At 48.7% G+C, this 12,299-nt stretch overlaps 2 protein-coding genes across 3 annotated transcripts in view; one reads left to right on the top strand and one right to left on the bottom strand.

The window, feature by feature from the left end:
* The window catches only part of LOC131755822 (mucin-16-like), a 56,187-nt gene extending 50,031 nt beyond the window's left edge, over positions 1–6,156 (bottom strand). Inside the window, 1 exon segment of the mRNA XM_067033320.1 lies at positions 6,005–6,156. Within this exon segment, the coding sequence (XP_066889421.1) occupies positions 6,005–6,095 (91 nt within the window). The 5' untranslated portion in view covers positions 6,096–6,156.
* Positions 1–12,299, top strand: part of ZNF14 (zinc finger protein 14) — a 299,800-nt gene that overhangs the window by 61,449 nt on the left and 226,052 nt on the right. The gene's annotated exons all lie outside the window — the stretch shown is intronic.

Genomic DNA, 12,299 nt, shown 5'->3' with positions numbered 1-12,299 from the left:
GGCTGTGAACTGCCTGGGTTGTAGGCTCAGGCATGGTTGCTGCTGGCAATTGTGTTTCTAAGAGACAGTTCCTACACTGTTGGTGGGAATGTAAATGGGTACAGCCACTATGGAGAACAGCATGGAGGTTCCTTAAACAACTAAAAATAGAGCTACCATATGATCCAGCAATCCCACTCTTGGGCATATATCCAAAGAAAACCATACTTCAAAAAGATACATGCACCCTAATATTCACTGCAGCACTATTTATTGATACAATAACCAGGACATGGAAACAACCTAAATGTCCATTGACAGAGGAATGGATAAAGAAGATGTGGTACATATATACAATGGAATATTACTCAGCCATGAAAAGAATGAAATAATGCCATTTGCAGCAACATGGATGGACCTAGAGATTGTCATACTGAGTGAATAAGTCAGACAAAGACTAATATCATATGATATCGCTTGTATGTGGAATCTAAAAAAATGGTACAAATAAACTTATTTACAAAACAGAAATAGAGTCATAGGTATAGAAAATAAACTTATGGTTACCAAGGGGGAAAGCGGGGGAGGATCTTATTATGGATCCCAGTCTAAAAAGTCTGCTAGATGCTCCTGCCTCAGCTCATCCTCTGCTATCCAGCTCTGCCTGGCTTCCTTCCCGATCCAATCTCTTTTCTCATCACTGGGATCACTGGGAGGTTGGCGGGCTCTGAGTTCACAAGGGAGCTGGTGTCAGTATCACTGGGGGTTTACAGAGCCAGGCTGCCTGGAATAGAGGCCCAGCTGTACCACGGACCAGTGACTTGACCTTAGGCAAGTCACATAACTAACAGTTCCTCAGTTTTGGTTTCCTTATCTGCAACGTGGAAATGATAATGTACTTCATCAGGTCGCTAAGAGTTTTAAATGAATTAATCTATGCAAAGGGCTTAAACGACAGTGTTCTCGATCGTTGATGAATATGATTTGTCAAAATTCACCAAAGACTGAACTTTATGTGAATTAAAATTTAAAAATACAAAATAAAATAAAATAATAAATAATAAAATAATAAAAATAACATTATTACAACTCATTTTAGCATAGCACTTATCACAATATTATTATTATTAGAGGGAGGAGGTAACTTGGATCAGAGTTACTCTTAGGGAGTGGGTCAGAATCAGAGAAAGTGGGGACCAGGATAAGAATCAATGATGGGGAGCTGGGGTCAGATTCACTGTATGTTGGGGAGTCACAAAGCTGGACGCCCAAAGGACAGCTGTCCCAGAACAGCCCTTGTAAGGGGCAGCGTGGTCCAATGGAAGTAGATGAGACTGGTCAGTGTGGGATGAGAGGTCCAGAGAGGGTGGGGGACAGCCAGGCAGGATGCCTCACTGCAATGTCTGTTCCCTTGACTGTTGTGAGGCCTGGCTCCACGCAGGTATGGGGTCAGATGAGCTGGGGCAGCTCCTTGGGCATCTCCTCCCAGGTGGGGACCCAGCAGGGGGGTGCAGGGAGGGGGCACCCAGCCCAGGACAGCAAGGGAAATGCCAAGCCCATCCCCACCTGCAGGAGGGGCCTCCAATAATGGGCAGAGTCCACTGCTCCTACCCTGCCCTGCTGGCCCATCCTGCACCCACAAGGGACTGCTGGTGGGGGTGGTCTTTTGGGGATTTCAGCACCAACTGTTCCCCAGGGCAGAAGTCCTATCTGCCCTGGAAGGAAAGACCTAAGGGCTCTTCTTCCCACCTGAGAAAAGTGAGGACATGCTGCCAGGAGAGAAAGAGGAGGACCCCCTGCAAGAAAAAAAGAGCTCTCTTTCTCTCTCTCTCTCTCTCTCTCTCTCTCTCACACACACACACACACACACACACACACTCTCCCACATACTTGTGCACACATACAAATTCAGTAAGACACACACACACACACACAAATGCACGCACACATGCAGCTGGAACTCAAGTCCTGGAGTCCTGGATTTCATCCTGGTTCTGCCCCAGCTCACTTCATGGAGCCTCAGTTGCCCCATCTTTTTTTTTCTTTTTTTTTTTTTTGTGGTACGCGGGCCTCTCACTGTTGTGGCCTCTCCCGTCGCGGAGCACAGGCTCCGGATGCGCAGGCCCAGCGGCCATGGCTCACGGGCCCAGCCGCTCTGCGGCATGTGGGATCTTCCCGGACACGAACCCGTGTCCCCTGCATCGGCAGGTGGACTCTCAACCACTGTGCCACCAGGGAAGCCCTCCCCATCTTTAAAGCAGAAATAACACCAGACCACATCTATCCCCATGTTGCACTGGGTTTCACTGGGATGTGTTAGTCATGGGCCCACAGCAACAACGTCCTCCCGCTTCAAGTCTTTGCTTCTCAGGGAGGCTTCCCCCAACCCCGCCCCATTGAAAAGAGCAACCCGCCCCCCAACACACTCCAGCACCCCAGATTCTCTGTCCCAAGTTTTTCTCCTTATCACCTTCTTAATACTTAAATACCTAATTTACTTACTATTGTTATGGGTTATGGTCTGTCTGCCCCTGCTAGAATCAGCTCAGCAAGGATCTTTCTCTCGCTCACAGCTGGCTTGGCATTTGCCTCCCACAGCTCTGGGCTTATGATGCATTAAGGCCCCTGGGGACAGCTCTGAGCCCTGAGCAGGAAGATGAGGAAGCGGGCTGCTACCTGTGCCCAGAAGCCAGACCTGGATAGTGGGATGCAGAGTGTGGTGTCTGGAGTCAGACACATTGGGTTTGAAGCCCAGATCTACCCTGGTCACATGTGAAAACTTCTTTGAGCTTCTGTCCCCTCACCTCTGAAATGGGGATGGCCATTCACATCACTCTGGAACTTTGGGTCTCCCTGAAGGCGGGAGGGGTTCATTTTACCTGCTCGCCTGGGGCAACCTTGGGAGCATCAAGTGACCAGAAGGACAACCTAGGTATAAAGAAGCCTAGGGCTGCCCTGCCTGCCAGGATCCAGCACCTTCCTTTTGGGGGAGGTCACAAAGTAACTGGAAAGAAAGGTGACCTATTCCTTGTGATCGGGAGAAAACATGAGCAAACCTTTCCTCTTTTCCTGGAGCTGAGTCACAGGTGGTGAAAGATTCTGAAATTCTGGCCAGAGCAGGTTACACTCTGGAACCCACCTCTCAGCTCCAGATACCTTCCACGCACACACCTACTCCCTCCAATGCCCTGTCCCTTGATAATCTCCCTCCCTGGACCTTGGATATCTCAGCCAAGCCTGGACTGGGGCGATGACTGTTGTCCAGGGACCCAGGAAGGGGCTCAACAGCACAGCAAGATCTTTATGCTGTCAGGGTCCTGCTCAGAGGGGCAATGGAGAACAGCTATCTCCCCTGTGGGAGGTACTCAAGGGCCAGGAAACAGCCAGGAGACGAGAAATCCTCCTCAACCCTCAGTCTCTTCCCAGGCAGAGGGTAAAGGTCAGGACTTAGGAATCATCTAGAAATGGGTGTTCAGATCCCTGCTGTGTGACTTTAAACAAAAAGCTCAACCTCTCTGAGCCTCAGTTTCCTCTTCTGTAAAATGGGAGGCAATATGCCCCTATTCTCACCCACACAAGCTCAATCCAGATAACGCAGATAAAAGCCCCGGCACATACATCTCCATATCCCCTCCTTCTTGCGTCTCCCTTCCACCTTCCCTATCCCACCACTCTAGCTGGTCACAAAGCACCCAACTGATCTCCCTGTGCTATGCAGCTGCTTCCCACTAGCTATCTATTTTACATTTGGTAGTGTATATATATATATATATATAGCTGATTCACTTTGTTACACAGCAGAAACTAACACAACATTGTAAAGCAATTATACTCTAATAACAATGTTTAAAAAAAAAAAGCCCTGGCACATAGTAGGCATGCAATACAAAATGATGATTATTGCAGTCCTCTGGGATCTTGGGGTGTTTCAGCCACAGAGGCAAAGAGGGAAAAAGCACAGGATGCAGATGTGGATGAAGATGCACCAGATGGGTCCAGGGCGGAGGGAGAGGTGAGTGGGAAATGGATATCCTTCGGCTCTGGAATTTTTAAAATTACTCTTTGGGGAGATGGAAGCTCAGAGAGGTTAGGTGTCAAGCCCAAGGACACACAGCCTGTCAGCATTGGATTTAGATTTCTTTTCATCTCTGCCCAGGGATTAAGGGAGTCTTTCCCAGCATTAAAGTCAAGAGTCCTGAAGGGTGTCTGAATTGATATTCCAGGGGGATCCCTGCCCTGACAGGCGTCCTGTTTACTGTGGAAGTGATGGGGAATTGGGGAGGGATGTCAACCCTTAGTCCAGGCAACCAGCCCTCACTGGGGCAGGAGCAAGAGTCTGCTCAGTTCAAACAGCCCTCAGCATCAGACTCTAAGGGAGCCTTGGGGTCAAAAGCAGTTAAACGTGCTTTGGGGACAGCTCAGGGGGACACGCCCCATCAGAGGTGGTGGAATTGTCTGATACAAACCCACCCACGATTCAGGCCATTGTGTGGGTGCCTTACAATGGTGTCCAACCGCAGAGCTCTTTCAGGGGCAAGAGCTGGCCTGGGTGACTCAGGGCTGGGGGGCCCTTTCCACCTGCTTCAGGAGCTGCAGCGAGGCCTGAGTGGGTGAGGAGGCAGCCCACATACTCCGGGTGGCTCCTGGGCTGCCAGTGTCCAGGGCCTGAGGTCCTCAGGATGGGGAAGCAGGATGACCCCACCATCACTCTCCTTCAGGCCTTAGTGGCTTCCGTTTCCCAGACAAGCATTAAGGACACTCCTTTTTCCTGGGAGGAGTAAACGAACAGATATTTAAGCACCTGGCACATAGTAGATGCCCATTCTCAGGTTATCTTGGACACCAGAACGGTTTGGCTGGAAAGCCCTGACTTCCTGCCTGAGGAGGCAGCTGGAGTAAAACAGTCTGGGGGTCTAGGCAGCCCTGGAGCCACACGTGGAGGATCTTGGACCTTCTTTCCATAGGGGAGAGAGCCCAACGCCAAGCTGTACTCCCAGCTTTTCCTGAGGCCAGTGAGTTTGTCTGGTTAGCCATACCCAAGCTGATCCCACAGGTGACCAACAGGCCTGCAAAGTCCCCCTTGAGAGCGAAGAACATACCTCCCCTAACCCTCACAGTCTGCCTTTCTGCTCCCACCCCTCCCCTCAGCATCCCCCCTTCAAGCAGCCCAAATGCACTCACATCACATTGAATGACCCAAACACACCTTGCACCTTCCTGCCTCCTGGCCTCTGCCCACCCAGTTCTCCCTGCCAGGAGTGCCCTTTTCCTTCTTCCACTAATTGCACCTGTAGAAATCCCTGCCAACCAAACACCACCCTGCAGTTTAGGCAAACCCTCACCTCCAGAACCCCTAAGGTGGCAAAGCTCCTGCTCAGCCTTGTACCAAGAGAGCCTGGGCACCCCTCTGCCTCACCCACCAGCCTGGAGTTCCTGCAAGCCTGGGGCTGTGACTTGCTCATTTCCCACCTGAGAGCTGAGCACAGGTACTGGGGTCAGAGGTGTCAATAAAAAACAAAACAAACAAACAAACCCAGATAGATAACCAATAAGGACCTACTGTAGAGCACAGGGAACTCTACTCAATACTCCGTGATAACCTATATGAGAAAAGAATCTTAAAAAGAATGAATGTATATGTATAACTGAATCACTTTGCTGTACACCTGAAACTAACACAACACTGTAAATCAACTATACTCCAATAAAAAACAAAAAAAACACACCCAAACCCTAGGGAATGAACGTATAAGTGAGCCAGCGAAAGAAGAGGTGCCTGGGTATCTCTGATCCAGCAGCATTTAATCACGATGCAGCCACTGTGTGAAGTCTCCTCAGTCAGTCTGGAAAACGTAGCCTCACCTGGCTGGCTGTGATGGAAGCCTTTGCTGAAAAGCAAAAGCCCTTGTGGCTGCCCCTGGTCGGGGGTGTGGGGGCTTAGGAAGCTGAGGCGCCTGTCACATCTGCCCCTCTTTTCCAGGAATCTGTCCGACTCCTCCACTGGCCCCAGCTCAGCCCGGCTTACCTGGCCCACAGGTGAGGAGGAGGGTCACAGTCAGAGCCACCAGCTGCCTTTGCCGATGGCGCCCCAGCTGTGCAGGGCTTTCCCTGCCCATGCTCCTGCCCACCCGCCAGGGAAGCGTTCCTCACACCCCGAGCGACTCCCAGTGACTGAACCCAGCCCAGTCGAGCCAGCCGCGCTCCTGGGAGGGCGTTGAGGACACGCCTTGCTGAGCTTCCCGGGAGGGGCAGGGCCTGCCCTAGGGGAAAGCAGTGGTTCGGTGGCTGGCAAAGGTCAGTTGGCATTATTCAGTGCCCTCGTGGCGCCTAACGCCTGCTGACTGATACCCTTTGTGAAGAGGGGCACGGGGGATCCCCACCTACCAGACTCAGCCTGGCTCCCTAAAAGCCTGTTGCCAGACCAAGAGACGCCCCCCTACCCCACCCCACCCCCTGCCTCCCACCCAAGGGTCCGGCTGGCCTTAAAGGTGAACAGGAAGCTGACCATAGATCTGTCCTAATCTTTCAAGTTCCCTGGGTTCTACCTGACAACTTCCTGCTCAGGGGCTGGCACCACCAGACCGAACTGGGTGGACCCTCCCTGGGGGAGGCGCGGCCTGCTCCCAGGGTTTTGGAATGTGCGGGAGTGGGAGATTGCATTCCCACGTGGGAACTCCCTGGCTGCCAGGGAAGCAGAGGGCCAGGGTTGTTGTCCACTTGGGGAGCCCCTCAGAGCCACCCTGTGCCCCCCCGTACCTCTCCAGGGCCCAAATGGCCAGCATGGGGGCTGCAGTGCTCACTCCCCAGCCGAGCCCTTTGGCGGCCCCAAGGGCAGAGAAGAGCAGGAGGGGCTGGCATGGGATTCTGCTTCCTCCTTGACAAGGATGCAGCCTCCAGGGATTCTTGTCACCCCAGACCTGGGCTGTTACAACAGCTGCCCTTCTCCCCCGCCGTCTGCCAGGTTTTGCCAGGGCGACCCTCCTTAGGTACGCGATCCCCAGTGTCCCCCATGCTCCTCCCTCGTCCAGGCGCTCAGGAGACCCTCACCCTCCCTCCTGGCCCACCCCTCAAGCCTCTAAGAGCCAGACAGGTGGGTGTATCTTCTCACCCAGGGGATGGCACACGCAGGTGTGAAGGTGGCAGGCAGTGGCCACCCCATGAAACCTCACATCTCTCCTGCATCTGCTACCCAAAGCCAAACTCCATGGACCTGTAGCCAAGGCGAGCTTATCCGAACACCCACCCACCCCCCTGCCCCCCGGTCCTTCATGCTCAATGTGATGTCCTGCTAACCTACTCTCCACCTTTCTTGCCCGGATGCCATTCACTCTCTCTCAGCATAGACACACTCTGCTGAGCCCCTACTACACTTCATGCATGCAGCCTGGCCAAGATGGACAAATGATCAAGGTGGAGTGGCAGAAGCATAGAAGTCGGTGGGAGACACCAGTCCCAGACTGGGAAGGGGCAGGGGATCAGGAAAGGCTTCCTGGAGGAGGTGCCACATACACCAAGTCCTGAAGGATAAGCTGAAGCCAGCTGGGCCAGTGGAGGTGGGGAGTGGAGAAAGGAGTGTTCCAGGGAAAAGACACAGTGTTAGCAAAGACTGGAGGCAGCAGGAAGCAGGAAGTGGAGTCTGGCTTTTGCCCAAACCCCCTCCCTTAGTTGTCTACCTGAGCACCTCCTCCCTTCCTTAAGGAAACAATCAGAAACAGAGGCCAAGCTAGAGCGTCCAGTGGGAGATCACGGTGGTCAGCTCCTCGCACCTCACAGAGGGGGAAATTGGGCACCCAAAAAGTACCAGGACCAGCAAGATCAGTGACAGAGCTGGGACCAGACCCCAGATCCTTGGACTCTCCGAACTCTGCCTATTTAAGCGATTTAAATCCTGTGTCTCTCCAGGACACGACAACGAGCGCCCCTGAACACCATCAGAGAGGCCTTAGCGTCCAGGAGCTGCCCTGCTCTTACAACAGGTGCACAGGGGTTTATGGGTTTAGGTTCACAATGGGTAATCACAACTACTGTTTATTGAACACCTACTATGCGCTGGGCATGGCTTCCAGTCATACCCATGACCCTGAAGCTAGGTTTTACCCTCACAGTTGTTCTATAAGGTGGTTGCTACTCATTGCCCCATTGCACAGATGAGAATGCCGAGGCTTAGGGATTTGCCCAAAGTCACTCATCTAGCACATAGCAGAACTAGGATTTGAACTCTGTTTTGATCGAGAACAGTGTTTCTCACCTAAGGGTTATTCCCCCCACCCCCCAGAGGACATTTGGCAACGTCCAGAGTCATTGTTGGTTGTCATGAGGGGAAGGGGGGCTGCTACTGGCATCTAGTGGATAGAGAGCAGGGTTGTTGGTGAATATCCTACAGTGCAAAAGGCAAACACACTTGACAATGAATTATCCAGCCCCAAATGTCAATACTGACACTGATAAAAAACAAAAACAAACAAGCAACCCCCCCAAAAAAAAAACAAAAACAGGGCTTCCCTGGTGGCGCAGTGGTTGAGAGTCCGCCTGCCAACGCAGGGGACGCGGGTTCGTGCCCCGGCCCGGGAAGATCCCACGTGCCGCGGAGTGGCTGGGCCCGTGAGCCATGGCCGCTGAGCCTGCGTGTCCGGAGCCTGTGCTCCGCAACGGGAGAGGCCGCAACAGTGAGAGGCCCGTGTAACGCAAAAAAAAAAAAAAAAAAAAAAAAAAAAAAAACAAAAAACCTGGTCTAAAGCCACACTGTTGTCCAGTGGAACTTTCTGGATAATGTTCATGTTCTATATCTGTGCCATCCAACAGGGCCACACACCATGAGCCACACGTGGCCACTGAGCACTTGAAATGTGACTGGTGTGACTGAGGAACTGAATTTTTAATTTTGTTTAATCTGAATTTAAAAAAAAACAATCCTCAGTTCAGTTATTAGAAAATTTATGAGTAGGCTTGGAACAGCTTAAGCATGTGAATGTACTTTTTCTTTTTTTAAAATTTATTTTATTGAAGTATAGTTGATATACAATGTTGTGTTAATACCTACTGTACAGCAAAGTGATTCAGCTATACGTATATGTACATTCTTTTTCATGTTCTTTTCCATTACGGTTTATCCCAGGATGTTGAATATAGTCCCCTGTGCTATACAGTAGGACCTTGTTGTTTATCCATTCTATAAATAATAGTTTGCATCTGCTAATCCCCAACTCCCAATCCTTTCCTCCCCCACTCCCCCTCCCACTTGGTAACCACAAGTCTGTTCTCTGTATCTGTGAGTCTTGTTTTTTGGTAGATAAGTTCATTTGTGTCATACTTTAGATTCCACACATAAGCGATATCATATGATACTTGTCTTTCTCTGGCTTACTTCACTTAGGATGATAATCTATCTCTAGGTCTATCCATATTGCTTCAAATAACATTATTTCATTCTTTTTTACAGCTGAGTAGTATTCCATTGTATATATGTACCACATCTTCTTTATCCATTCATCTGTCGATGGACATTTAGATTGTTTCCATGTCTTGGCTATTGTGAATAGTGCTGCAATGAATATTGGGGTGCATGTATCTTTTCAAAGTATGGTTTTCTGCAGATACATGCCCAGGAGTGGGGTTGCTGGATCATATGTTAGCTTTATTTTTAGTTTTTTAAGGAACCTCAACACTGTTCTCCATAGGGGCTGCACCAATTTACATTCCCACCAGCACTGTAGAGGATTCCCTTTTATCCACACCCTCTCCAGCATTTGTTATTTGTAGACATTTTAATGATGGCCATTCTAACCAGTGTGAGGTGGTACCTCATTATAGTTTTGATTTGCATTTGCCTAATAATTAGCAGATGTACTTTTTCTACTGGAGTTTTATGAAATCTAAATACAGATCAAGAGTTCAGATTAAAAATCTAGCATCCGAAATGAGATGCTCTATAAAGTTTAAAATGCATACCAGATTTAGAAGATGTAGTATGAGAAAATAATGTAAAATATCTCCTTAGTCATTTTATACTAGTTACTTATTGAAAAGATAACTATTTGGATATACTGGTTAAGTAAAATAGATGATGAAAATGAACAGCACCAGTGTCTTTTTACTCTTTTAATGTGGCTACTGGAAAATCTCCAATTATGTATGTGACTTGGGTTCTTGGGTTCTCTTTCTATTGGATAACACTGCTCTGGGATCTGAGTGCTGCCCACTGTAAATAATGTTAATTATTTAAGATATTATTATTATTATTATTTAATTATTTAATCGTAGTAGTCTTAACTATAAACACCTTTGCCTCTCTTTGCTCTGTCTCTCCCAGCTTGGCAGTGTCTGCACCGATGACAAGGATGGGGTAGGATCCATATTCCCTTCTCTACCCTTGACTATGCTGAGCTACGTCAGCAGGACCACTTGGGAATGGGGGAAGATGAGGGCAGGTCTCTGGATGCTCTTCTCTCAGAGGTCTGCCTGCCCTTCTGTGGGGACATGGAGAGAACAGCAGGGTCAGAGAAGGAGCAAAGCAACCTCTGGCTTCTGCTGGACCCAGAATGACCGTGTGGCCTGAGCCAGCCTCGCTTTCCGATGGCATTGCTGGGGGAAGAAGGGAAACGTCAGGGCTGGGCTGGGCTGCCTGAGCAAGACAGAGGGCTGAGGATACTGTCTGGGCAGAAAGGGAGAGAGAAGCTAGTGGTAGAGGCACAATCAGAGGAGGAGGAGTAACCCACATGGTCGGTCGTCACTGAAACTGCAGGAGGAGCGGGTTTTGAGGACAAGGGAGAGACTACCATACACATGTCATATAAAAGGCAGAGGTAGGAACTCCCCTGGCGGTTCAGTGGTTAAGACTCACGCTTCCACTACAGGTGGCCCTGGCTGGGGAACTAAGATCCTGCTTGCGTGCAACCAAAAAAAAAAAAAAAATAGCAGAGGCAGAAGGAGCTCAGGAGAAGCTATCAGTCATTCTTGAGACAGTTGTTTCCATGCAGGAAAATGGGCAAGGCCAGGTTGTCAGGCTTAGAAGTCAAGAGGGTATGAGACTGGCTCTAGAGGTAGCCTGGGTTCAAATCCTTGTCACTCCACAGCAGCAATAATGACTACAATAATAATAACATTTACTGACCACCTACTGTATGCCAGCCATTAGAGAAACAGGAAGAAGTGTGCCAGGAGCTAAGGGCACTGACATTAAATCACAACATTAACAAGCAGCATTTATTCAATGTTTTCTCTGAGCTCCTTCCTTTACAGGCTTTAATGGCTCATTTGGTTCTATGAAGTGGTGCATTCATCAACCCATTTCACAGAGAAAGAAACTGAGGTGCAAAGAAGCTCTATAATCACACAAGACTGCAGTGAGGCAGCTTATGTTTCCATTCATAATATGTTCAAGAACAGGCAAGACTAACAGATGGGAATGAAAGCCAATGATGTGCTGGGGATGGGAACATTGGAAAAGGAGCATGAGGGAAACTTCTAGAGCAGCAGTTCTCAATCAGGGACAGTTATGCTCCCCGGGGACATTTGGCACTGTCTGGGGACATTCTGAGCTGTCCAAACTGAGAAGCGTTCTCAAAGAAGACATGCAGATGGCCAACAGGTACATGAAAAGATGCTGAATGTCACTATCATCAGGAAAATGCAAATCAAAACCATAAGGAGATGTTGCTTCAACCTCTTAGGATAGCTATCACCGAAAAGACAAGAGATAGTTCATAGCAGCACTATTCACAATAGCCAAGACGTGGAAGCAACCTAGATGTCCATCGACAGATGAATGCATAAAGAAGATGTGGTACATATATACAATGGACTATTACTCAGCCATAAAAAGGAATGAAATAATGCCATTTGCAGCAACATGGATGGACCTAGAGATTATCAGACTAAGTGAAGTAAACCAGACAAAGACAAATATCATATGACATTGCTTATGTGTGGAATCTAATTTAAAAAGATACAAATGAACTTATTTACAAAACGGAAAGAGACTCACAGACATAGAAAACAAACTTACAGTTACCAAGGGGGAAAGGAGGGGGGAAGGGATAAATCAGGAGGTTGATTAACATATACACTACTATATGTAAAACAGATAACCAACAAGGACCTACTGTATAGCACAGGGAACTATACTCAATATTTGTGATAACCTATAAGGGAAAAGAATCTGAAAAAGAATATATATATGCACAACTGAATCACTGTTCTGTATACCTGAAACTAACATGATATTGTAAATCAACTATACTTCAATTAAAAAAAGAAAGTAAAGAAAAACAGTGTTTAGCACCTTAAAATAATCATATACACACACATATATATGTATGTAT

Source organism: Kogia breviceps, chromosome 4 (genome assembly GCF_026419965.1).
Source record: "Kogia breviceps isolate mKogBre1 chromosome 4, mKogBre1 haplotype 1, whole genome shotgun sequence".
Lineage (NCBI taxonomy): Eukaryota > Metazoa > Chordata > Mammalia > Artiodactyla > Physeteridae > Kogia > Kogia breviceps.
Note: the sequence above shows the minus strand (reverse complement) of the source record. Positions and strands in the feature narration are given on the sequence as shown.